Source organism: Alligator mississippiensis, chromosome 5 (assembly GCF_030867095.1).
Source record: "Alligator mississippiensis isolate rAllMis1 chromosome 5, rAllMis1, whole genome shotgun sequence".
Taxonomy (NCBI): Eukaryota; Metazoa; Chordata; order Crocodylia; family Alligatoridae; genus Alligator; species Alligator mississippiensis.
In genome coordinates this window covers 19465672-19491024 of record NC_081828.1, presented here as the reverse complement: position 1 = coordinate 19491024, position 25353 = coordinate 19465672, and the positions used below count along the sequence as shown (strand labels likewise).

General features: G+C 40.0%; 1 protein-coding gene across 3 annotated transcripts in view; it reads right to left on the bottom strand.

Moving 5' to 3' along the window:
• LRRC7 (leucine rich repeat containing 7) overlaps positions 1-25353 on the bottom strand; it is a 350868-nt gene that overhangs the window by 6558 nt on the left and 318957 nt on the right. For 2 of the 3 annotated variants that reach the window (XM_059727936.1, XM_059727934.1), the window contains 3 exons: positions 22796-23014; positions 15254-15346; positions 10345-10419 (listed from right to left, as the gene is read on the bottom strand). In XM_059727936.1, coding sequence (XP_059583919.1) covers positions 10345-10419; positions 15254-15346; positions 22796-23014 — 387 coding nt within the window. The remainder of the gene's footprint in view (positions 1-10344; positions 10420-15253; positions 15347-22795; positions 23015-25353) is intronic. The other variant, XM_059727935.1, reaches the window with a different exon arrangement.

The following is a 25353-nucleotide window of genomic DNA, read 5'->3' as shown; positions in this document are numbered from 1 at the left end:
TCCCTTGCTGCAACTTGCAACCACTGCTCCTTGTTCCGTCATCTGCCACCACTGACAACAGTCTACCTCCATCCTCTTTTGAACCCTCCTTCAGGTAGCTGAAGACTACTATTAAATCTCTACTCAGTCTCCTCTTCTCTAGACTAAATAAGCCCAGTTCCCACAGTCTTTCCTTATAAGTCATGTGCCCCACCCCCTCACCATTTTTGTCACCCTCTGCTGGACTCTCCAATTTGTCCACACCCTTTTTGTAGTAGGGGGCCTAAAACTGAACACAGTACTCCATGTGGCCTCACCAGTGGTGAATAACAAGGGCACACTATTGGCTCATATTCAGCTTATTGTCCACTGTCACCCCCGGGTTCTTTTCTGGAGAGCTGCTGCCCAGGCAGTCATCCCCCAGCCTGTACCAGTGCATGGGACTGTTTCATCTCAAGTGCAGGACTTTGCACTTGTCCTTGCTGAAACCTCATGAGAATAGTTACTACATGGCAAACCACTTTCCCCCACTATAATTAATAAGCAATGAGAAAGCAGATTGAGTATGTGGTGGTTTTGTATATTTACTATGTCTCTGGGAACTATTATGCTACACATTTAACTTTTTCCCAAGTTGTTAACATTTTTTGCTTTGAGAATTGGCAAAGCATGATAACCTTGGCATGAGCTTTTCCTTTTATTTTGTACTGTGAGCCCAAACATCAGAACCCCTTTTGGTGAGTAACAAAGTTGATGGAAAACATTCATTTGGGGCTAGATTCTGCTGTAATGAGCCACTATTGAAGCCAAAAGTATTATAAAAAATATGTGCAAGAGTAGAACTGAGGCCATAGGTTTTGCATCCTATCATTCTTTTCCTTAAAAAAAAAAAAAAAAAGCTTCATAAAAGTTGGTTTTGCTGCCTGGTAAGTCTCTCAAGATCAGACACCTTGGGTGCATCTACAGGTTTCTGTATGGCAATGTTGCTATGGTGCTGTTCTTTAGTAGTTCATTTTGGAATTACTAAAGCACGTTGCACTAACTACCTGTACTGCGCCATGTGCATGGTACATGATTACATTTTGCCACTATGTTGCTGTAGAGACATGCTAAAACAGGGGGAATGCATCATTATGGCAATGTAGCTACTGATCACGTGTAGACCCACATGATTTCTGTATCACTGTAGTTCACCATATGGTGCATCACTATGGCAATGTAGGGTGATGTGTAGATGAACCCCTTATGTTTTTGCTGTTTTTATGTGTGATAGTATAAATTATGTGAGAGAACTGTATATTTTTCTTCTTACTGGGTCTTTTGGCCACATGCAATATAGCCATTCATCTTTGTAAAATGCTGACATTTTAAAATAAAATTAATGGTTCTTACCTGCCAAGTAGCTAAATTACCTCTGAGTTTATGAGTGACAGTGGAAAGATATGAGAATTACTGCTTGACACATACATTAACATTCCCCAAAGAGACCCAAAGGAAGTTACAGTAGCAAGCATTGTAAATTTCATCATCAAAAAAATGAATGCTTTGCACCAACACAGCACCTTCCATTTGAGGGTATCAAAGCATTTTTCAAACACGACTGCATTAGCCTCACCACAACTCTATGGTATTAGTGTTTGTAGGAGCGTCCCCATGTGTGGAAATTGAGGTATAGAGAGGTTATGTGATTTGCAGTTACATGGACTGTCTGAAGTAGATTGGATTGGAACCCAGACTTGAATCCCAGTTTTTCCCACAATATATTATAAAAAACTAGTTGTTCTTATTATTTGACCCCTTAGTTATTTATTGTCCACACAACAAATTTTCTTTAATCTAATACAGAAGTCAGCAACAGACAGCACACAAGCCTATGTATGTACAAGAGAGCCAGGAGAAGGTGAAGATATGACTGTTATCTTAAAATGTCAGGTAGCAGAGCTAGCTATGCACATGGGGAAGAAAAAAACAGGTAGATATTACAGACTGACAAGGGCTCTGCTAAATTATACCCTTTCCCTGGAGTAGGAGGTTTGTGGCATTAGCATCCTTGGCTAAGTACAGACATGCAAAAAAACACATGAGATGGAACTGATTTCAGTTATCCAGTTTCCTGTAAGCAGCGTAGTTTAGATCAGTAGCAAACAGAATGCACATTCACTCTTTGGTGGAGGGTGGTGGCGAGCAAACCTTAGACCAGGTTCTGCCATTTTTAAACCAGTCTGTGTGCGCCAAACATCTGCTTTGTTATGAGTATAGACCAGTTTTATGTGCTGAACTTCTGTTATGGTTATAGACCAATTTCCGATTACTAGGGATCCTGGTTTTCTCTAATAAAAAAAATAAAATCCCCAACTTTCAGTTTAAAAAATGTAACCCCAAATCCACATTTTTCTGAGACTAAAATGAAACACCACTAATATATATATACATATATACACATATACGTATACGTATATCTATACGTATATATACATATCAATGTTTCATTTTAATCAAGGAAAAATGTGGATTTTGGGTTACTTTTTTAATCCAAAAATTGGGAATTTATTTATTTTTTTTAATCAGAGAAAACCAGAATCACTTATACTGGTAAAAGTGTAATGTCTGTACCTGACTCTGGAGTCTGTGGCTCTTTTCTGCCTAGACTTTTGCAGTTCTAATCCCAAATCATCATCTTGCTATATTGTATATATAGATGTAAATGCATAAGTAGCTACAGAAAGATAAATAGTTAATATCAAAGGTTGAAAGCCACAGAAGAAGCAATATGTTGGAATAAGTAGTACTTATAATTAGTAACCAGATTATTCATGCATCTGTTTATAACTTGGTAACTGTGGTTTCTAAATTTAAGAATAATCAAGGGGAAACATGCCATGTATAAAAATGAAGAAAACACCCCTAATTGACATTTCCATTCTTGTCCACATTGCTCTGCTAGATGAGTTCATATTTCAGACAGAAATATCTGACTGTAAAAGTAGTTTCATTAAGTAGGCACAAAATTAGGGATGTATGAGTTGGCTGAGTTAATCAATTTTGCTTTGATTCACAGGGTAGCCAATTCATTATTTTCTTCAATATTTTTCACTCATTACAACTTCAAACTACTGATTCCCTTAAAAATTCAGATCAGCTTTTGAAAGGACAAAGTTATTAAACCAATTTGTATTTTGGAAAATTCAGAAGCCATATTTCTCATCTTTTTAGGCTATCTTGGATGTTACTGTATTAATGTTTTTAAAAAGTGGCAAGTCTGCACTTTGCCTTAGAAGCCAACTGAAGGACAGTCTAGTTTTGACTGGCTTGAGTCCATTCTAATATAATTTCAAGAGATGGTTTAGTATAAAGTGAATTCTTAATGAACAGAACTCATTCCTGTTACATACTGATGGTCACAACCTGTTAATGAAATCTTTTGAAACTGATGGAAATAAGCTTAAACAAGAAAGTCTGACAGTAACATAATGTGGCTTAAATCTATTGTCCTCAAATTGTGGCTAGCATACCTTCATGTGATTTTTCTGAAAGAATTCTTATGATAAGAATGTAATGGCAAGCACTATAGCTTAGGTAATGTTAGTTTGATCTATCACCTACATTTTTAGTTTAAAAATTAAAACAAGTATTAAAATGTAGCAGTAAAACATTACTGAGTAGATAGATGACACTCTTTCATGCTAGTTTTTCTCATTCCCAGCTCTTAAAAAACAAAGGACTATTCAGCATGAGAAAGAGTGATAGACTCTGAGCCTAGGTTCTTGTAGGTCCAGTCCAACAAGTCTGGTCCATGAAGGGGAGGGGGAGGGAGGCCAAGGACCGCTGGCCATCCCAGCCCCATGAACAGACTTACTGGCAAAAAGTGACCTTAAATAAGAAGGCTGCCAGCCTCAAGTGTAGGTGATGATGGCAGGCCTAGGGTGGAAGTAGAGGGTCAGGTGACCCAGGGAGTGGCTCAAAAGCCTAGGACTTGGTCTAGAAGGGGCAGTCTGGTGGTAGGAGCCACAGGAGGCATAGCACCAGGGATGAGCCAGTCTGGATTGCCTGAGACAAAGGACTCTGTGCCATAGAAAGGTGGAAGAGACCCTACACCACGAGCAACACAAGATTATTATTTTTTTTTTTTCCGTAGACATTAGGGCTGGAAGGGACCTCAGAAGATCATTGAGTCCAGCCCCCTGCCCAAAGGGCAGGAAGTCAGCTGGGGTCATAGGATCCCAGCAAGATAAGCATCCAGTTTGCTCTTGAAGGTGTTCAATATAGGCGCTTGAACCACCTCCGGTGGCAGGCTGTTCCAGACCTTGGGGGCTCGGATAGTAAAGAAATTCTTCCTTATGTCCAGCCTGAAACGGTCTTGTAGTAGTTTATGACCGTTCAACCTAGTCATCATCCCTTGTGGCGCTCTGGTGAACAAACGTTCCCCCAGATACTGGTTGTCACCCCTGATAAACTTATAGGTGGCCATCAGATCAGTCCTGAGCCTGCGCTTTTCCAGGCTAAAGAGCCCCAGGGCTCTCAGCCTGTCAATGTAGGGTCTGCTTCCCTGACCTCTGATCATGCACGTGGCTCTTCTCTGCACTCTCTCAAGCTTCTCCACATCCTTTTTGAATTGTGGAGCCCAAAACTGGACGCAGTACTCCAGCTGCAGCCTCACCAAGGCTGAGTACAAGGGGAGAATGATGTCCCGGGATTTGCTTGAGAAGCATCTATGGATGCAAGCCAGTGTTTAGGTCACTTTACTAGCCGCAGCATTGCATTGCAGGCTCATGTTCATCTTGTGGCCAATGATGACCCCCAAGTCTCTTTCTTCCATAGTGCTAGCCAGCGTAGCACTGCCGAGCCTATAAGGATGCTGCAAGTAAACCTTAAACCTTTAGCACTGGCACTCCCAAAGGTAAGATTAACCCCAACAGGGGAGCTTGTGTTTTGTGAGCTTTATGTTTTGGGAACAGACAGTCATGCTTTTGATTTACACTTGGACTGAAGGACTGGGATGGCTGTAAGAAGCAGATCGGAGGCCACTGGGCCAGCTCAGAGCACTCCTAATCTTGGGGTGTTGAGTACAGGCAGGAGTCCAAATATGTTCAGAGGGAAGATTGTGGTGTGTAAGGACTGCATATCTGACAGCAAATTGAGGAGTATAATTCCTACGCCTGCAATGGGCATGCTTTGGGGCTAGGTGGCCCAGAACCTGCAAGAGACTAGAGCTGGAGCCTGAAAACCTAGGGTACTGGTGCAGTGGACCCCAGGCAACAGGATCCAGCCAGATTAAAAGTGACCTGAGGCCAGGAAGGGTCTGGGTTCAGACAAGGACCTACCCCAAAACCTGCATCCGCCTCCTGGGGACAGCCTCCCTAGAAAACTGTAACATCAAGTTGTGGCAGGTGAGAGAAACCATGAGAGGGAGGGACCCAGAGTCTGGAAGCAAGGGTGAGGAGGTCAGAACTAGGCAGCAAGTCAGGGCAGGAACCTTGTCACATCAGCACTGAACATTCCAGTTACAGTCTCCTATTTAAGTCACTGGGAATATTTGTATGAAGGGGTTGGGAACATGCATAACTTTAAATATACAGGAAACCCTCACTATTTGCAGGTTTGACATTCACAGTTTCAAATATTCATGAACGCTGAACCCACTTCATAGATTCATAGATGCTAGGGTCGGAAGGGACCTCAATAGATCATCGAGTCCGACCCCCTGCATAGGCAGGAAAGAGTGCTGGGTTCAGATGACCCCAGCTAGATGCATATCCAACCTCCTCTCGAAGACCCTCAGGGTAGGGGAGAGCACCACCTCCCTTGGGAGCCCATTCCAGACCTTGGCCACTCGAACTGTGAAGAAGTTCTTCCTAATGTCCAGTCTAAATCTGCTCTCTGCTAGCTTGTGGCCATTATTTCTTGTAACCCCCGGGGGCGCCTTGGTGAATAAAACCTCACCAATTCCCTTCTGTGCCCCCGTGATGAACTTATAGGCAGCCACAAGGTCGCCTCTCAACCTTCTCTTGCGGAGGCTGAAAAGGTCCAGGTTCTCTAGTCTCTCCTTGTAGGGCTTGGTCTGCAGGCCCTTAACCATACGAGTCGCCCTTCTCTGGACCCTCTCCAGGTTATCCACATCCCTCTTGAAGTGCAGTGCCCAGAATTGCACGCTTCTTAAAGGAGTTCCTCAGGAGCTCTGCACTTGCCACTGCCAGACTCCTTCCACTGCTGCCGGGCTCCTTCTGCCATGCTCCCGCAGTCACCAGAGTAGTTGTGCCCCCTCCACCAGCTGCTGGGGGCACTGAGTTCATGAACACAGATGGCATTCATGAACGCAGTGCCTTATTTGTGGATTTTGCCATCATAGGGAATACAAGAATGTATCCCCCGTGAATGGTGAGGATGGCCTGTACCTTGCAATGCTAGAGTGGTGATAGGAGCTTATTTATATTTCACTGTAAGACACAGGCTAATGATAAATGTACACTTAATTTCTGAAAATAAATTGCAGTGTGGATCATTTCCATCAGAACATAGCAAATATGACAAAATATTATGACACAACATTTTATGGAGGCTGGAGATTAGTACTACAGTAAAAACTCTGTTATCCAGCATGAGTAGGGAATGGGGGGTGCCGGTAATCTAAAAATGATTGTTACTTAAGGCAGGGGTTTTCAGTTGGACACGGAGTGGGGAGAGGGAGATGGCAGTGGTGGCCTCAAACAGAGTGGTGGCAGCGCAGGGTGGTGGGTGGCAACGGCAACCACCAAGTACGAGCTTCCCCGCCCCTTCATCCAGCTGGCCGGCCAGAAATTCCAGTTAGTAGAGAGTGCCAGTTACTAAAATGCCGGTTAACACAGCTTTTACTGTATATTCTCAGACACCTGTTGAAAATCTACCACCATCATACTGGAGTGCATGGAAGTGCCATGAAGTCCTTAAGCTTTATGTAAGTGGGGGGTGTTATTCCCCCGTGAGAGCTCTTCTTAATGGTGAAGACTCATACTTGACAGTGCTGGTAGGTTAATAAGGAACTAAAGGACTGTTGAGAATAAATATGTTAAAGGAATCCACCAATATACAATTGTATTTTATTAAGTAGGTAAACTCTGCTAAAGTGCTCCACTGAAAGAAAACAACTGTATTTTTTTATTTCTTATTTCAAGTTAAATTTACTCCCTGTTTCATTCAGGATAAATTCCTGCAGTTAGCTTCACTTACTGTGGACTAGAAATAGACAAATTAAAGTTACCCTGGACTTGGCTGCACTGCAGTCCGTCCATGCTCTGCTTATGGGCAATTGTTTTTACACTGTTACCATGAATTGCATAGTTAGACCTTGCAGTCTACTAGGTACAATAAATATTTTCTTTTAGTTGGTTCCCCACTTGACAACAGAGTAATCATAATTAATAGTGCATCTGTATTCAAATGAGACCAGAATTATAAAATGTATAATTAATTAGACTGGTATTTGAACCATCTGTGTTGTTTTTCAGTTACCAAGCAATCACCCTTTCAGGAGGGATAGCATTAAAATGATGTAATGTATATCCGAAGCTGCAGGTGAATTTATTCTTAATTTCACTGTCACTTATTTTGTATAAACCTGCTTTTAGCTTTCCAATATTTCATTCTACTTTATAATGAAAACTAGTGTTTATTGAAGCATAAAAGAAAAAGTTAAGACCAGATTATTGAAACATTCTAAATCATCTTATGTTGGGAGCGGATATTATTATGCCATCTTTATACTGTTGGTCTTACGTTTCCAGCTTTCTTTCCATACCTCCAAATCTTAGGTCGCTTTGAATCTAAAGAGGGCTGTGTCAACCAATTTAGACTTTAGGAAGGACAAAGCAATTTATTACACTGGTGACGCATTGTTTATCAAAGGTAACTCAATGCTATTAGCTCTTTGCACAGTGAGTGCTCCTAAGCAAGGGCACCTGTTGTGTGGCATCAAAAGAAATCATTTCACATAACAATCAGGAAATTGGTGAAGGCTGGAATGGTAAATCTTGACTAAAAATGTATTATGTACAGAAGAAACTGTACCTGCATGAAACAATACCATGTACAAAGGATTCCAGTCAGAATACTCCCCCCGTTTCTGTACACTGCTTGCAACTGCAGGCAAGATTCTTACCATTTTCATTTTTGTACTGTTCCTTGTCTGCTTATGTAACCCAGTTTGACAATACTCCAAATATGTAATTCTAGATGTCTCTTATTTCCAAATCTAATTTAGATTTCTTAGGTGTTTTCCTTGTTTTATAGTTGTTTTTGGGATGATCACGTAATGGTTTCAAATGGTTTCAACAGTATGGTGTTCGTAAATTCATAAAATCATATCAAATGCAAACAAATTGACAATGAAGAATGGTTCAGAACCTGTTGAAATCAATAGTCTTCTTTCTAGCATAAGGCTACCTGAAAAAAAACAAGCATTCTGACCAACTCAGTTAGAAAGGATGTGGCAATGGTGTTTGCAAATTTCGTCAGTATAGAGATTTCTCCAATACAAGTGTGCAAAGCAGTGATCCTCAACCCTGAATCAAGATTAGGTGGGTTCAATGCCTGTTACATACCTTTTATATAAATATACTAATGCCCTGCCCTCTGCCAAAAAGTACAATTGATTTCCAGTGGCAATTTATTTTCCAGGCTCAAGTATTGCCTTCCAGGATTCTATAAAAAGAATATATTGTGGGAACATGCTTTCCCTTTCCATTACATTGAGGCACAAAATTATTTATTTTTTAATCAACGGAGAATGTCTGAAACACCCCACTGGGGACATCTTGCCTTTCCTCTGCCTGGGTCAGAACAGAAAAGTTGTATCTAAGAGGTCCTGTCAAATAAAATCTTGGCATTTTCAAAATCTGGAGGTTTCTCATCGGGCCACTCAAAAGATGCTGTTATCAAGCAGAACAGATGCTATCCCTTTTAGTGTGTACATTTAAAAATGTTTCAACAATGAAGAGACAAAGGACTGCAGTTACGTTTCTATGTAAAACTATGACTGCAGAATTCATTGTGTTATTTATACCAGCACAAAATGTGAATACCATAAATATCTTGCATCGTCAGTCACTTAATAAAATGTTGAAATCCTTTCTTTCATTCACATAAAAGAAATAAACAAAGAATAAATGAATGAAATAGCATAATGTTATTATTTTATGCAAATAGCAGCCTGATAAGATAGAAAAAACAAATCATCGCATATGCTAATAGTACTAAAAGGAGTAAACCATTTAATAAGACACAGATAAAACTACTTTTTATCATCTCAGAACAGCTGTATTGGCCTTCCATTTAAAGGCAATGGATATGCAACTCTTCTATTTCTTGTCACTCAATACCTGGGTTTCTATATAACTCAATATGGTTTAAGTCTAGTATAGATTCTTACCTACATCATGCCAATAGCTTGCAATCACAAGTCTACATCTGTTAACGGACCTTTAATTTCTGCTCTGAAGAGCTGAGGAAAGAGCATCATGAGTGACAAATTCTTTGCTTGGGAGACCCTTACCCTATTCATTTAACAGAACTGGACATTATGCAAATCAATGTACAGTATTACTTTAGGTTTTTTACCCAAGTGCTTGCACTGAATGGTGGTCACAACAAAGAGAGATCTTTAATTTGTTAGTTGTTCCATAGAAATACTTTGTATGTGTATAGACAAAGGTGATAACATGGGCCCATTATTTTACATAAATAAGGGATCAAAGTGAAAAATACATGGGAGGGCAAACTTCCTCTTGTGATCACATCTTGTCTCCAAAAGGGGCACTCTGAACCTATAGGTGGGAGAAAGGTCACCGTTCCCAGACTTTATGGGTTCAGAATATAAACCTATAGAGTCTGAGCCATGCCTGGCAATAGACTTTCTATCCAAACAAAACTCTACACTGCCATTCCCTCCTAAGAGCTTTGCTGCCATTAGGTCCTCTTCCTCCTGTGCCTGCACTTCATCTCCTCTCTGAGGAAGCCAAAGCTAGAGAACGTAGTGAATGCTTCTTGGACTCTTTCCCTCTTACTGTAAAACCCTTCCTGCTCTCAGAAATTTCATAAAAAGAAATATTTCAGTTTCAGTATGTAGTTAGAGGGAGGAAGTCACTGAGACAATCCCTCTCCTTTCTACATACCCTCTACACTTCCACTCCAGTTTGTCTTCTTTCCCTTTATGAGAAAAGCTCCAAAAGGTATTATAAAATAAATTAAATAATTAAGTTAACAACAACACAAAAGAGAAAGAAAATCTAAACTAACTGCTACTGGAAAAATACCTTCTTACAGGTGAGCAGTGAAAATTTGATTTAGAACTGAATTCAGATTATAAATTTAACATGAAATGTAGTTCCCTCTTACCTTAAGGATCTTATCACCAGGCTGTAGCAGGTTGGATGCTGGTCCATCAGGCTGAACCCTAGTAACAAAGATACCCTATAAGTCAGAAGTAACAGAGGTTAGGATTCTATTATGAAGACCTAGGCTAAAGGTTTGTTTGATATTTTGTACTGTAAATGGAGGGACATCAGCAATGATCCCATGAACCATGGCAATGTGGTGTCTAAAAGATCCCATTCACCAAGTTGCAACAGTGGAGAAAATGCCAGTTACTTTTCAACTATAATTTAGAAACACACATCTCTAAGTAAGTCACTAAAAATGATCAGTCCAGCTTATACAGCAGGACATTGAACTATAAATATATTATAGTGTATTTTTATTTTTAATCATCTGGAACTCACCCAGTATTCAGCCTTACTGAATACACCTGGTAGAATTTACCTCAATTATCCGACAATCACTTAAAGATTTATTCAAACTATTTTTCCCCATTGGTAATTTTTATCCCATGACAAGTCTAAAAGCTTTATACAGATTTGCATAAACTGATGGAGACCAAAGACTACAGGCTCAAACTACAGTGAAATATTGTTCTATGAAGCAAGTACTTGGCTGTATGCATAAAATAAGCTTGCATAAAAAACATTACAGGGCTGACTCTTATTAAATATTGTCTAAAAGATCAATACAGTAATTTCCTGACATCCATCCAACCACTTGGTTAATTGTACTCTAATTTATGCAGGATGTTCCCTGATTTTAATTAGGGGAAAAAACATCCTTTTTCCGATTCAGTGACCATCACCCTTATTGCTTGTGAGATTGTTTTTTGTTTGGTTGGGGGTGTTATTTTTGCATTTTGTGTCTGATAAGTGAACAAATTCACAAAGGGGAAAAATATTAAATGAAAAAGATGATCTTGATTCAAGAATTTCAGAAAGGCAGGCACATTAAGGAAACCCAGCAATTGAAATGCAATTTCTAAGTAAGCATTGCATGAACACACACTGCTTTTCCCTTTCTCTTGCTAAAATCCAAACACTTCTCTTTTTCTGTAATCCTTAACCCTTGTATTTACTGTGCATCCAAACCTTTTTCTGCCTATTTGGAACTGTAAGAGTTTATGTTAAAGTTTCTGATTCAGATCGGTTATATTGTTGCCATTAAAACATGAAGAGTTTTTGTAATTATAATTTTACTTCCTGGTGAATCCACTGTAGATTTCAAGGATTTCTGTAGCTCATTGCCTTTTCTGTCTCAGGCAAAGTTCAGTCCACTATTTCTACTTATCTCATTAACATAGTTAACTCTTTGACGGAAGGAAGATGTCTCTAGCTTGTCTTGTCTAGCATCTGGGCTATATATGATTGTACTTACAAGATGGATTCACAGTACAGAACTGGTTCTCATGTTTTCTGCTACTTCTCTTTTCCTCCCATCCCTCATGAAATCTTCTGTTTTGTTATCTTTCCTCATCTGTCAGCCATCAGTTTCTCTGGTTCTACCTAAATATTTTCATTAAGTTTGACTGACATCTTGGGGTCTTCTCTCTGTCATGCTTAGACATACACGTTGTTAAACCTTCCTCTGCAGTTAGTCTAGGAACTGACCTTTGGGCAGCGCATACAAAGAGGAGATTGAACAGACCAGACTATTTTAAAAAATACTGTCCAGAAAGCAGGAAAAGAGTTAAGCACTAGGATACTGCTTCTGAATCCATGTTTTTTAAATCTGAGCAAGGTGCCCCTCATTCTACGATGTATATATTTCTCTAGTTTTTCACTCTTGGTGAAAGCACTTATTCAATCACTATAACGACATGGTGTTTTTAGAAAAGTGAATTAGTTGCACTAATGGTGAATTAGAAAGGGTGAATTAGTGCATCAAAGCATTAAGTTGTACTGTCTGCAAGTAGCATTCTCTTAAAAAATTAAGTATTCTACTGAAAATAATTGCAGAACTGAGGTGCTCAAATCTTTATTTTTTAGGCTAGTTATCATCAAAATTTTGTCATAAATAGTGCTTTTTATAAGACAGGACAGGTTGTGATGAAACTTCAGGAAAGGTCCAGGACAGAATTTCTGGTCAAAATGACAGAGAAACAAGCCATCCAAGAACTGCCAATAACCTGGGACTCAGAGGCCTCCTCTTAGATGCAGAAGACCCAAGATTCAAGTCCCTGCTTCTACTTCTGATTGAAACAAGGGATATAAACCTTGTTCTAGGGAAGTGTCCTAACCACCTATGTCTAGTTATTAGCTTTGTAAAGGACTTGTATATATTTGGCAAGGAATTTTCTAGTAATTTTTTTCCTCATCTTTGATATAGCAGAACCGTAAAATGTGAGTTTTGCTTCCATTGGTATACAGTGGTTTTTCTATTTGATGTAGAGATAGAACTACTTAACAATTGAGACAGTGATTCTCAGACTTTACAGGACTCTAGTGACACAGAATTCTTGATGATGGTCTAGATGGGGCAATACTCTTCTTTGTTTCCAACTACTAAGTTACATTAGAACTATTTAAGTACTTTTATCTGACAGTAAAATATTTTAAGTCCTTTTATTTGCCAGTATTACTTGCTATAGTGAATGCAAATGGATGGGAAGTGCTTTGCAAGCCAAGGGAAGATGCAGCCCTTACTTCTGAAAATGTTTTTGCAATCCATGCATAAACAGCTAGTTTATCTGGGCATATAGTTGACAAGTTGAAACCCATTAAAATAGCTGCAAGATGCATATGAAACCAAGACATTAAAATAGAGCAAGAAGAGGTCACTTGCTTACAATGGCTGATGGTTAGTGTCATTATAGATCCATCAGTCAAAGCACTCCTGAGACATCTGGTGATAACCCAAGAGCACATCTCATTTTCATTTGTATTTAATATGAAGATGAATATTTTTAGCTTGGTGATAAGTCCACTCGTAGACAGTAAAATACTGGTATAAAATATTTATATCCAGTTATTGTGATTGTAGGATTACAGTGTAGTTGAGCCCTGTTCTTGCTTTTAATATATTGTAAATATACGAACCATGACAGAAGTATTTTAGAAAGCACTTAAAAGATCTGATGTAGCAGCATGGAAGAATTAAAGAGTAATCCTTCGGGGAAAAAAATAAAATAATTCATTCCTTTTGTGAAAACAAACAATACAGACATGGAATCATATCCCACAGTCTAGCTCTCTGTTTCACTGGTTTAACTGAAAATTTGGCTGCTAAACTCTTAGAAAGAAATGCATGTTTATAGTTTTGTTACATACTACTGCTACAGGATCAATCTACTCATGTAGACACATTCATGATGGAATGTGACTTCTTTTTTCAGTGAAAATATGAAGAATTTCAAATGTGAAAACAAGTGACAAGGTATTTAATTATAAGCCACATTAGGAAACGTAAAATAGAGTCATATTTACAATAGTTATAAATGAAACTGGAAAGAATACTCAACAATTCCTGAACCTTATGGCAGGATATCCAATACATTTTAGGTGCCATATGTTCACATATATATGCTATATGTTCAAATACATCGAGACTATAATGATCTACTCCCCGACATCCAAAATCAGAGATTAGTAATACAAAGTGACACAATTTGTGAATTAACTAAAGGAATATTTTCAAAACCATTTTGCATTTTCCGTAAACATCCATTCTGCTCTTAATTTTAGTGCAAACTGACAGGGAAATTATTTTTATAAATGTATTTGTGGATCTAAGATTTCATTTAAGGATTAAACAGAATAACAGGTTCAATCCGATTTGCTGAGCTTTCTGAACTTGGATTGTGAGGAGGTGTGAGGGTGCTGGTCAAATATCAAGAACGAACATACCATGTTTATAAAGCAAGAATCTGTAGTTTTCTATTAGTAACAAAGCTCAATTTATTTTAGTACAAATTACAGACTGATTCAGAGACAACTTTTTACTCCAGAGTATCTATACTTGATATAACCCTCAACTCTAAAGCATTCTTGTTCTCCTTTTGCTGACTAGAGTGTTTTCATGGTTTTGGAATACTTAAACTACACCTGCAGCAATTCCTGAGTTTTATCGGTGAAAAGCCTCAACTAATTCCCAAAAGGTATATTAATTTATAGCATTCCAACAATTAGTAATCTGCCTGGAAGACAGATAAATTGCAAGGGGGAGGGGGAAGTATGCGTGTGACATTTATTTCAGCTCCCTGCACAAGACAGGATCATGCCTATTCAAGTCATCCCATACTCTTAAAAACTTCCAAGGATAAAGATTCCACAGCCACTCCAGGTAATCTGTTTAAATGCTTAACCACCCTCAGAGGGAGAAGTCCTTCTAATCTAAATTTCCCATGCTGCAATTTAAGTCCATTACTCCTTGTCTTATCTCCTATGGCCACAGAGAGTAGCCTGTCACCATGCTTTTTATAACCACCTTTCAGGTATTTGAAGGCTGTTATTAAATGTCCCTTCAGTCTTCTCTTCTCCAGTCTAATATAATCCCAGTTCTTTCAACCTTTTCTCATAAATCATGCTTGCTAAACCTCTAATTAATTTTGTTGTAAAATACTATTGGATTTTAGAGACCCATCAGCTCTTGCTGATGTCAATGGACTATTTTTGAATAACTCCAATGAGAATTGGATAAAGACCTTACATTTTGTGAATAAATATGTTACCACAATTTGAGGAAGTGTTTACATTTTCCAAACTACCGAATCTCGAAAGATTGATTTTATATAAGGAACAGAAACCAGCTACTTCATGCATTTTCTATTTTGATTACTTTCCTGTAATGAGAGTGAAAAATCCATTAACCAAAGCCACATATTGAATAAAGTTGTATACCAATGAACCCTATGAGAAAGTTACATTCTTATATCTGAGAACTTTGGCACACTAAAATAAAAGCAAATAGTGACAAATGTATAACTTACCTTGTCAGAAGGTTTGAATGGATTTCCTTGTCCACTTATTCCACCACTTATACTAAATCCCAGGCCAGGATTCTTTTCTATTCTCACACAAAACTATGTTAAAAAGATATGGAAAGATAATCGAATGCCAACGTTAAAGCGAGTCTTCTAAACAGTTGTGTCCATTCCTGATAAATTTTCATTCATTATAAAATACCAGAGTTGTACAGTATATCAAAACATTAAAATTATTAATGCAATAAGGTATAAAAATGTGATATTTTTGTGGGTTTTGAGTCCATAATATTTATACATCTGTACTAATTTTCTGTACACATATTGCTCTCTTCCCCCTTTTTCACATACCTTTCTTGTTTCTCTTTCCAGAGCTAACAAGTCATTTTTAGTTGACAAAACGTTGTATGTTGGCTAAATATGTCACACACAACATGCATTGAGGTCAATGGGAACTACATGCATATGTATCTATGTGGGCAGATTTTAGACTTACTTATATGTTGAATTGAACTGCGCTGTTAATTTTCCCCCCCCCAGATCCTGTTTCACTGTATCCAGGTTTTTATAACAAAACATGACTTTAAAATCCTCTCCACAGTTGTGGTTAAGATGTCAAATGTCTCTATTCTGTATTCACAAATAGTCTAAGAAAAAATCTTTAGCTTTAATAGCAGGTTGATCGCCTTATTTAATATTGCACTTGCAGTCTTCTAGTTTGAGGTTTTCCAAACATCAGATCAACACATTAACTTGCTTTTTTATTATTTCTTGAAGACCTCAGAATATCTGCAGATTCCTTCATTATGTGGTTTTATCTTTTTTCATGCTTTTATTTCATTTTCTTTCAGTGTGTCTCTCTGACGATGGTATATGATACATATTTTCAATAATCTTAATAGCCTTTGTCCTTTCATATATTTTATTTTTTTTAGGAGTTGTGATTAGAAAGATGTCAGTATTCTTCAAGGAACTGTTGCCTCTTCTATTCTCACTTGAAGTGCTATACAGCTGAAGAATTTTTCTAGCAAGCAATATCTATTAGGTCACTCCTCCCGCCCCTATCGTTGCAGAGGACCTTGAGAGCATATCTAGACTTCTTGTGCACAACAGTGAAATCCTCACATACTCTGCTGCTCTGTATGCATTGCCTTCCCCCCCATCCCCCAGCTGAAGCAGTGCTACTGTGTCCGTGTAGTTTGGCACAGTCAACAGTGCTAACTACCTCACCTTCATCACCATACTGATGGAGCTACACTGCTTCCAGTTAGGTGTTGGGGGCAGCACATGACGAGCAGCAGAGCGTATTTGATGGAGTCCTTGACAGGGATGATTATTTTGCAATTTAGAGATGGTCTGAGAATATAATAGGGCAAGTGATCCTAGCCATCCTTCAGTACCTTCCTTAATTTTAAGAATTATTCACCTAAGAGAGTCTGAAAAGTGGGGGAAGCTGGCTGGGAGCTTGAATATATGCATGTTGGCACTCTCAAAGAAGAGCAATTACTCATATGTAACCACTTTTTCTTATGAATGGTCTTTGCATATTCCCATGTGTAGGAGATGAGCAAACACAATTGTCCAGAAGGATAGAGTGTTTTAGGTGGCAAAGAATTGCAAAAACTGCCAAATGTCAAATCCTGATGGCAATTAAGAGAGAGTTTTGAGTGAGCAGTTTTATTCTTTCACATAAGGCCCCTGTAAAGAAAAACAATCTTTTTTCTAAAGTATAGAGAGGTCTACAAGAAACAGCTTTAAGTTCTATTAAAAAATCAGAAGGCTGGCATGATGAGATCAGAAGTCTGGCCTTGGAGTTGGTTGACAACCTTTGATGTACGTATGAACATCGGATAAATATGAATAGGTATGTAACAGAGATTTAAGGAAATACAACCACAATCTGTTCAAGATGGAAACAGAAATGATTTGGAACTAGGAAATGAGGATTTATGAGCAAAGACCAAGTCACATTTCCCACAGGGGCTATCATTTACAGATCACTGGCCATTTGTCCTATACCTCATATCAAGCCTGGGCAGTGGGCATGAGAAATGTCCTCTTTTCAGGTATGTAGTTCAGATTATATTCAGATAAACAGTGGACTAGAGGCCCCAAACGCTTTGAGAAACAAGATCCTAATCCCACAAGAAGGAATACTTAATAGCGCAACTAAATAAACACATCGACCCATTCTTGTAGTAGTCACAGCCCAATCAAATATACTGCCAAAGAAATACAGATTCCCTTGGCACAGTCATGAAGACAAAGCAGGTATTTAAAGTCACAAACAAAGGTAACTACTAAGCGAATGACAATGCTGCCCCAGACATGTAAAGGACTGAAGCTGAAATCTCAATCTTTGCCACTAGAAAGAGCTCATAATATAATCCCAAATGTTCAAAAATCTAGAAGTCAGAACAATACCTTAAGATGATTCAGGATCAAGTAATGATTCATACCACAGCCAGAAGATAAACATCCATTAATCTGGAAGCAATATCAATTGAGGTCCCTTCCAACCCTAGCATCTATGAATGGATTTACCACATCCAATCCAAACTACCAAGACTCAATGATGTCTATGGCAACTGTACAGCTGCATCTCAACTGACCTGTGTACAATTTTACTGAACCACTAAAATTAAAGTGAGCATGCAGTTATTTACATGCTTTCATGAACACCACAGCTGAAGGCATACATGGCAGGGAAGCCCCAATGGTCACTCAGTTCCTTTACAAATAAGAATCTCAAGTATTGGGATTTTAACTAAAAAAGATAAAAGACAGGTTCTGGGATTTGTCCACATCTACAAGATCCACAGTTCCTGAAGGGAAAGTAATTATTCTTTCATCTTTAAGAGACTGTCTACAGATTCCACTCTAGATGACTAACAAGCAGATCTCTTAAATCTTTTAGGCAGAAGAAAGATGGAAGCACGCTTAACCAAACCACTGGATGAAGACTCACAGAATCACAAAGTTGGAAAGGACCCTCAAGGGTCATCTTGTCCAACCCCCTGCACAAATGCTAGAATACCACTTCCAAATCATGCCTGTCCAATGCTTATCAAGCCTCTTCTTGATAACTTCCAAAGAACAGATTCCACAACTGCCTTGGCAGTTTGCCTTACTGTTTCAACAGTATACAAGATTTTCCTGATATCTAATCTAAATCTATTTTTCTGTGATTCAAAGCCATTTTTCCTGTCCTACCCTTCATAGCAAGGTCTTCCTTCTCTTTATGGCAGCCCTTTAGATTTTTAACAAGCACTATCATGTCTTAATTGTCTTTTCTGCAAGCTAAATATGCCTAGCTCTCAGTGCAAGGGTATGAGGGATAAGGGGGGATATAGCGTACTGAGGTGGCACCCACTACAGTAACACATGTTCCCCGTACCATTATTATGTTATAAAACTTGCAAACAATGGGCCAATTTGAGAGCAGCTATGAAAGAGTTCATACTGGACTGTACCCTCTTCTGTTTCCTGGCAGGGAGAGAGAAGCTGGCAATCATCTTGTAGTATACAGTGTCTTCATGAAAAAGCCATGACTGGAAAAATATTTTTGTCTACATTCTTCAAAAATAATGTGCTTCCTTTTTGGGGGGGCACGTAAAAATATGCAAGCAAATGCGCAAGAAAATATGGCATCTACTTCAGGTGAATGGATTAAAGTATCTACCTACTGCTTTGTCTTCAATTGTGTCAACACTGCACTGCTAAATTAGGTCAACCCAGAGGGATCTCAATGGTATCATGCGTTAATGGTATATAAACTTTAGTATCAAATTAAGTTTACATCACATCAATTTTACCTTTGGCCTCTGCAAAGTTTGTTGCAATCAATATTTCTACCCTACAGCATGGACTGGTGGGTCAAAGTCTCTTTCATAATCTGGAACTCTCTAATCTAGTGGATAGATACACTTGAAGGTTTAAAATAGAGTTCCAATCTTTGTGCCCCTCCCTATGAAGATCCTGGATCCCACCATGCAAAGATTAGGAGCTTATCATTACCAATGTACTCATTGCTAGTTTAACAGTGTCACACAATAGTGCCAGGTATGCAATGCCAAAACTAGCTCCACCAAGGGAAACCTCAGCAGTGCTTCCATGGGAATAAGCATCAGCACCAAATGTAGGTCCCTCTGGAACAAAGCAGGGAGTGAGAACCTGGATATCACTTTGGCATGAAATAGGACATTTCTTATATGTGGAAGAACCTCGGTACTTTAATGCTGCTTCCGAGGTGCCATGGCAATGCCAGCATGCCAGCACTGATTAGCTGCCTGAGGGGAGTTGGTATTCCTGTGTCAAATTACTGGGACCTGGAGATGTGGTACTATGTATTGCTGGAAGAAATCTGTAACTCTGGACACCAAAATGAGCAAACCTCAGGGGGACACAGATCTCTGGCAATACTAAACAGACAACACCAGGAAGGTAGATGCTGATGAAGTCGGACAGACACATAGGCCAGGAGATATCCAAAGTTGATGCTGGAATTATCACTTCTTCATTCTTCTGGCTAAAGAAAACATGTGCTAACTGTTTAACCAGAAGAAAGAAGCCCAAAAGAGAAAATAAAAGAAACTAGCCAGAAAAATGTTGAGGACCCTGCATATGATTTGATCCCCCTGTCCCTTCTGTGGTTATAAGGGAACTCAAAGGTAGCTGGATTGTGTGTGCAATGGGGAAGACCAAATATGGACAATGGACACAGCTCACTGTAAACAAGCTTCAGCTCAAAGTTGAAAGGTATGCATGCCACAAATGGGAATGCAAGGCTTGAGGACGGTTACTGCAATACCTGAAAGCTTGCCTATGCCCATCTGAAGCGTGCAGTTGGTTCAGTAAAAGATACCAACAATGAGAATTCTTGTCTCTTGGACCCCCTCTATGCATGCAGGTAAAGCGGTGATGGGATCTAATGTGCGATTCACACAATTGCACTTCCTGCCATGCCACATGTGCATGGCAGGAGGTGCAATTGTGAGATTGCACATTGGATCCTATTGTGCCTTATTGCCAGTGTAAAGGAAGCCCAATCCTGGACTCCCCTGGTGGCAGCAAGAAGCAAGCTTTCACTGCTAGGAGCCCGATGCAGCCCAGGTGAGGGGCTCCCAGGTATGGGGACACTTCCCAGGCACAGGGGCACCTCACGTGATCCTCCTGCCCCAGGGCTGCAGTGAAACCCCTAGGGATGAAGGATTGCTGTCATCCTTTGGTGTTTCCCACACTCCTGGGGCTGGGGATTAACCCATGGTGATCCTTGGGCCCCAGGGTTTCCCACATCCCAGGGCTCTGGGGATCAAGACAGCCATGATCCCCAAATTCCAGGGTTTTCATGCACTCCATAGACCTGGGGACTGCAGCAGCTGCAATCTCTGGGGCTCAGGGGTTTTATGCTGGACATGGTTCACCCCTGCAGCTGAAAGCCCTGTCAGCTGCTAGTGCTCCCAGCTGCAGAAAAGACCCTACTACATGTGCAAATTAAAGCTCAATAGCAACCAGCTTTAAAGTTACCACATATTTTCAAGGTCCAACTTTATACCCGATTGGAGCTTTTTACTGTATGATAGCTACCTTGCAGATCGAAGTCCCGTGGTGAGGGGGGGAACAGGGTTGGGGCAAGGGCAGGGGCAGGTGCTTCCCAGCTGGGGCAGGGCATGGGACAGAGCTGCAACTTGTCTAGGGGGTGCGGAGTGGGGGCCAGTGCTGGGCTCTTCCCGGCGGGGGGGGCCACTGGGCCAGGCTGCATTCCAGGTAGGCAGCAGCAGCTCTGGGAGCAGGGCTATAGCAAATCTGGGGGGAGCTGTAGCCCCCCCATAACTCCCTCCCCCCCGGGAAGAGCTCAGAGCAGCCCTGGCCCCAGCCCACAGCAGCAGCCACAGCCCACCCTCGCCCCATACACAGATCCAGGGACACATGCCCCCCATGCCCTCCTGGGGTATGAGTAGCAGCAGAAGCTGTCCCCCCTCCCTGTACCCCCTGAACAAGCCACCTCTGTCCCACGCCCTGCCCCTGCCCCACTCCATCCCTCACTGCAGGGACCTCGATCTGCCCCCACCATGCCCCTTCCCCTCCCCCCTCGCCCCTTCCCCCACAACAGACTTTCCAGCCAGACACTACGCTCCAGGCTGCCAGGCTGCATATTGGCAACTGGATCAGTATCAGCCGCTATGGCTCATTAAAAATCGGCCATCTGTATCAGCCCAAAAAATCTCAGTCAGTGCACCCCTAGTTATATGTATACATTACTAAAAATAGATTTTAATGCAGATATCTTTGTGTCCTACAGAAAATTTCTTCTTTTCTACGGAGGTTACACATACAAATACTAGAAAATTGAATGGACATAGATTGAACTATTGATCATGCTGCTGATCAACATCTTCGGGCACTCCTGGAAATGTCTCAAGGGCTTTAATCAATTTCACTCTTTTTATTTATCCCCAGAATGCTTCCAAAATATGTATCCAGTTCCTGAAATGTCCACTTTCTGCCTGGGTACTAACACTACTTGGTAGTAGCACTCCATCCCATGCCTTACCCCACCTGGGCTATGCAGCGCCTACCCCTGCCCCTGCCCCAGCCCCAGTCCCTCCCTCCCTCACTGCAGGGGCCTCGAGCTGCCCCCCTCCCCACATCCCTTCCCTTCCCCCCCAACAGATTTACCAGCCAGACACTGTTCTCCAAGCTGCTGGGCTGTACTCCTGGCCGCCCCCATGCTGCACTGTGGCTGCATGCATGCACAGGGCATTTATCAGTGACAGTATCAGCCACACCAGCCAAAAAAAGCTGACTGCCAATAATGTCAATTGTCCTTATATTGGTGCCGATACAATATGGGACTGATGTATTGGTGCACCTCTAAACATAACTGAATCCAAAGTTTTATTCCTTCCATGTAATACCAGATTAAACATTGTTTACTGTTCAACAGACTCACTGCTATACAGAATCCATATGTCCATGCATTAGCATATAGGCAGAAGAGACTAATCAGGTCTCCTGGAAACCAATAGCCCTTACACAGAATGAGAATCAGCTCCCAATCACCTTTTTATTCAGCTGCTATATAGTATCTGACAAAGTAGGTTGTTGCCTACAAAAGCTCATGCCTCTCTGACCCAGTTAGAGTTGAAGGATGTCTATACATGTGCTCCGGGGGGGGGCACTTTAATTAGGGTGGCTGTCAGAGTCACTCTAATTACAGCACCAGCAATGTCATGTGTACTCAATTGTACATTTGTAAAATAGGCTACTACCAAACAGTAGAAGTATCCAGGCGGGAAGTGGACATTTGAGCTTTAGTTAAAGTGCCCCCACTGCCATTTTGAAACGCAGGGATGCTGAGTGACACAGAGGCTGCTGGAGCATGCTAACTAGCACACTCCAGCACACGATGGAGCAAAGGTCCATCATGTGTATAGATGCCCTTTGGTGCCATCCTGCCTTGCCTTCTGCCTTTAGCTACTGTGTAATTGGGAAACAAGCCAAATAAATTGTATATCAGCATATGACTCTACATACACATTTTCTCACCTGTTCCTGATAACCATCTGTACTTCTTTGCCCCTTGGTTTGGATTAAGCACCGTCCTGCCTGAGGTGCCCGAGAGCTCTGTGAAGAAGGGATTTGAATAGGCAGTGGTGGCTGAAACTGCTGAATAGTCACTTTATTCATGTTTCCCTCATACTGCTGCTCTCGGCTCCGATGCTGTAGACTTTGTGATCCCATCAAAGTCTGGATATGGCTACCTGCCTGTGGGTAACGTAACCCGTTAGGCCAGAAATTCAGGAAGCTGAAAAGAAGCAATTATTACAACTTACACAGTCAAGTAAAAGCAAACCTCTTAAATAAAATGTCAGAGGTTTGCCTTTTGACTACAGTTGGAAACAACCATGATTAAAAACAGCAAGGATCTGTAAAGGGAGATCAAATGAATAACATGTCTTTCATGAAAGGAAAATATTTTGTTCCTTTTGTCACGTTATACGTTTCTGTTCAGAAATCTCTTGAAGTAAAAACATATAACAATTAAATAAGATGGATTAGTCTTTGAAGCACATTATAAAAATGCTGAGTATTAAGTTCTTCATTCTGGGTGAAATGTATACAATTTTCCACAAATATAAATATTGGCCATAGAGTTTCACTATGTGAGAATTATGTAGCAAAACCCTCCCTTTTTATTTATATCATAGGCTGACAAAAGCCTAGTGGATTAATTATGGTCAAGGCATGTCCCAAGAAAGACCATGACCTTACATTTAGCAACAGGTAAGAATCATAATAGCATATAATTTAGTAATTTGATTATTTAAAAAAATATGGGGAAAACTTAATTTATGTTGCTTTGCCATTTTGATATCTATCAGAGAAGGGATGAGCCACTGATTAAATTATTTAGTCCTTGATGTCTTTCATATTTTCAGTTAGACTGACCTAACAGATGTGGTTTGCTTGTACATTACTCTATTCTTGACATGGTAAAGTTGCACACTTGCTTACTTTTCAATATACATTTCTGTTCATTCATATAAATTACATTCATACTTGAGTCACATATTTAAAAATAAATTAATTGAAAATAAATTTATACATTTCCTAACAAGATTGAACTAATGTTTCTTATTAATAATTGCATGCAACTTAGCCATAAAGTAAAGAGTAAAATGAACATTTCAAGGGATACTAAGCTATTACTACCACTATGAAACATCACAATGCTCTCTTACTGGCCATCTTCAGAGCACAAACTCAGCAATGTATGCTAGGTTTGTTAGATGTTCCTAATCCATACATATAAAGAAGCTGTTCAGTTTCTTTGGCCATATCAGGCTGGCCTACAGGACTGTGTCATCTGAAGATATTAATATTGAACAATGGCACAATCCCTTGTAGTCCTTAGGTCTAAAGCAAAGAACTAGTAGAAGTAAATACACTAAAACTATGTCTATAGTGGCCAAAAGGGAAAAATATCTATTAATGATAACTGATTGAAAAGTCATCATTTGTAAAAACATATGATGGACACTTTTTTAAGGAGAAGTTGTCATCACAAAAATAAAATATCTCCCATCCATTAGCTAATCATCTCTTTAACAGTTCTGACAGCTAATATGCTCATTATCAGAGCCAAAAATACATCCCAATGTATTTTCTACATACCTCAATGTAACACATCATTAAAATAGATACAGCTGGACCCATTCATCTTGCTAATACCACCTGTGTGGCATTAACAGGGACCATTAAGAATTGAATACTGCATCTTCTTTCTATTTTCACTACTTTTTTCGTGAATGGTCTATATCAAATCCCGTTGACTTTAAATATCAACAATTCCATATTTTATTGAGAGAGAGATACAGTTTCAAAGTGATACTATAACAACTGAGAAAGAGAAGAGGATTTTGAATGCTTCAATTTCTAACCATCACATGGCAGTTATTGAAAAAAATAAAGGGGAAGAAAAAAACCCTTCCATCTGAGGATATGAAAACTCTTTATAGAAATAGATTAACTCATTTTCACAACATTGTTGTGAGGTAGGTATTACTAACATTTCCTTGTACAGCTTGGAAAACTGAGATTCAGAGAGAATTTAAGTGATTTGTATAAGATCACATTAGAACAATAAAGCCAGAAAGGGACCTCAGATCTACTGGTTGCCTGGTTTAATGATAAGTAACCAGATCCTCACCAGATTAAATTATGCCACTAAACAGCTGCCAGCTGATCAGAACCTGTGTTTGAAAATGAGCAGCACTGTATCTGTTTCAAGTTATGTCCCAAATGTGGTCCGAAGACATCCTGCACAGGACTTCATAGCACTTGCGTTGCCTGCCTCAGAGGCAGAAATCTGCTGAATGGTCTTGCACAGGGCTGTCCAACTTCTGAGTGGATGCATCATGTGGCGCTGCATGCCCACAGGCCACACGCTGCACCACAGGCTTGTCCCCTCTGTCTGTACCACGCTGCACCACGTGCTCCTCCCACCGTGCCATACAGAAGTCACCACTTTGCTATACCATGTTAGAACACCATTCCAAGTTAAAAGGAGAAAAGCATCCAGCCATCCTTCCAGGGAAATATTA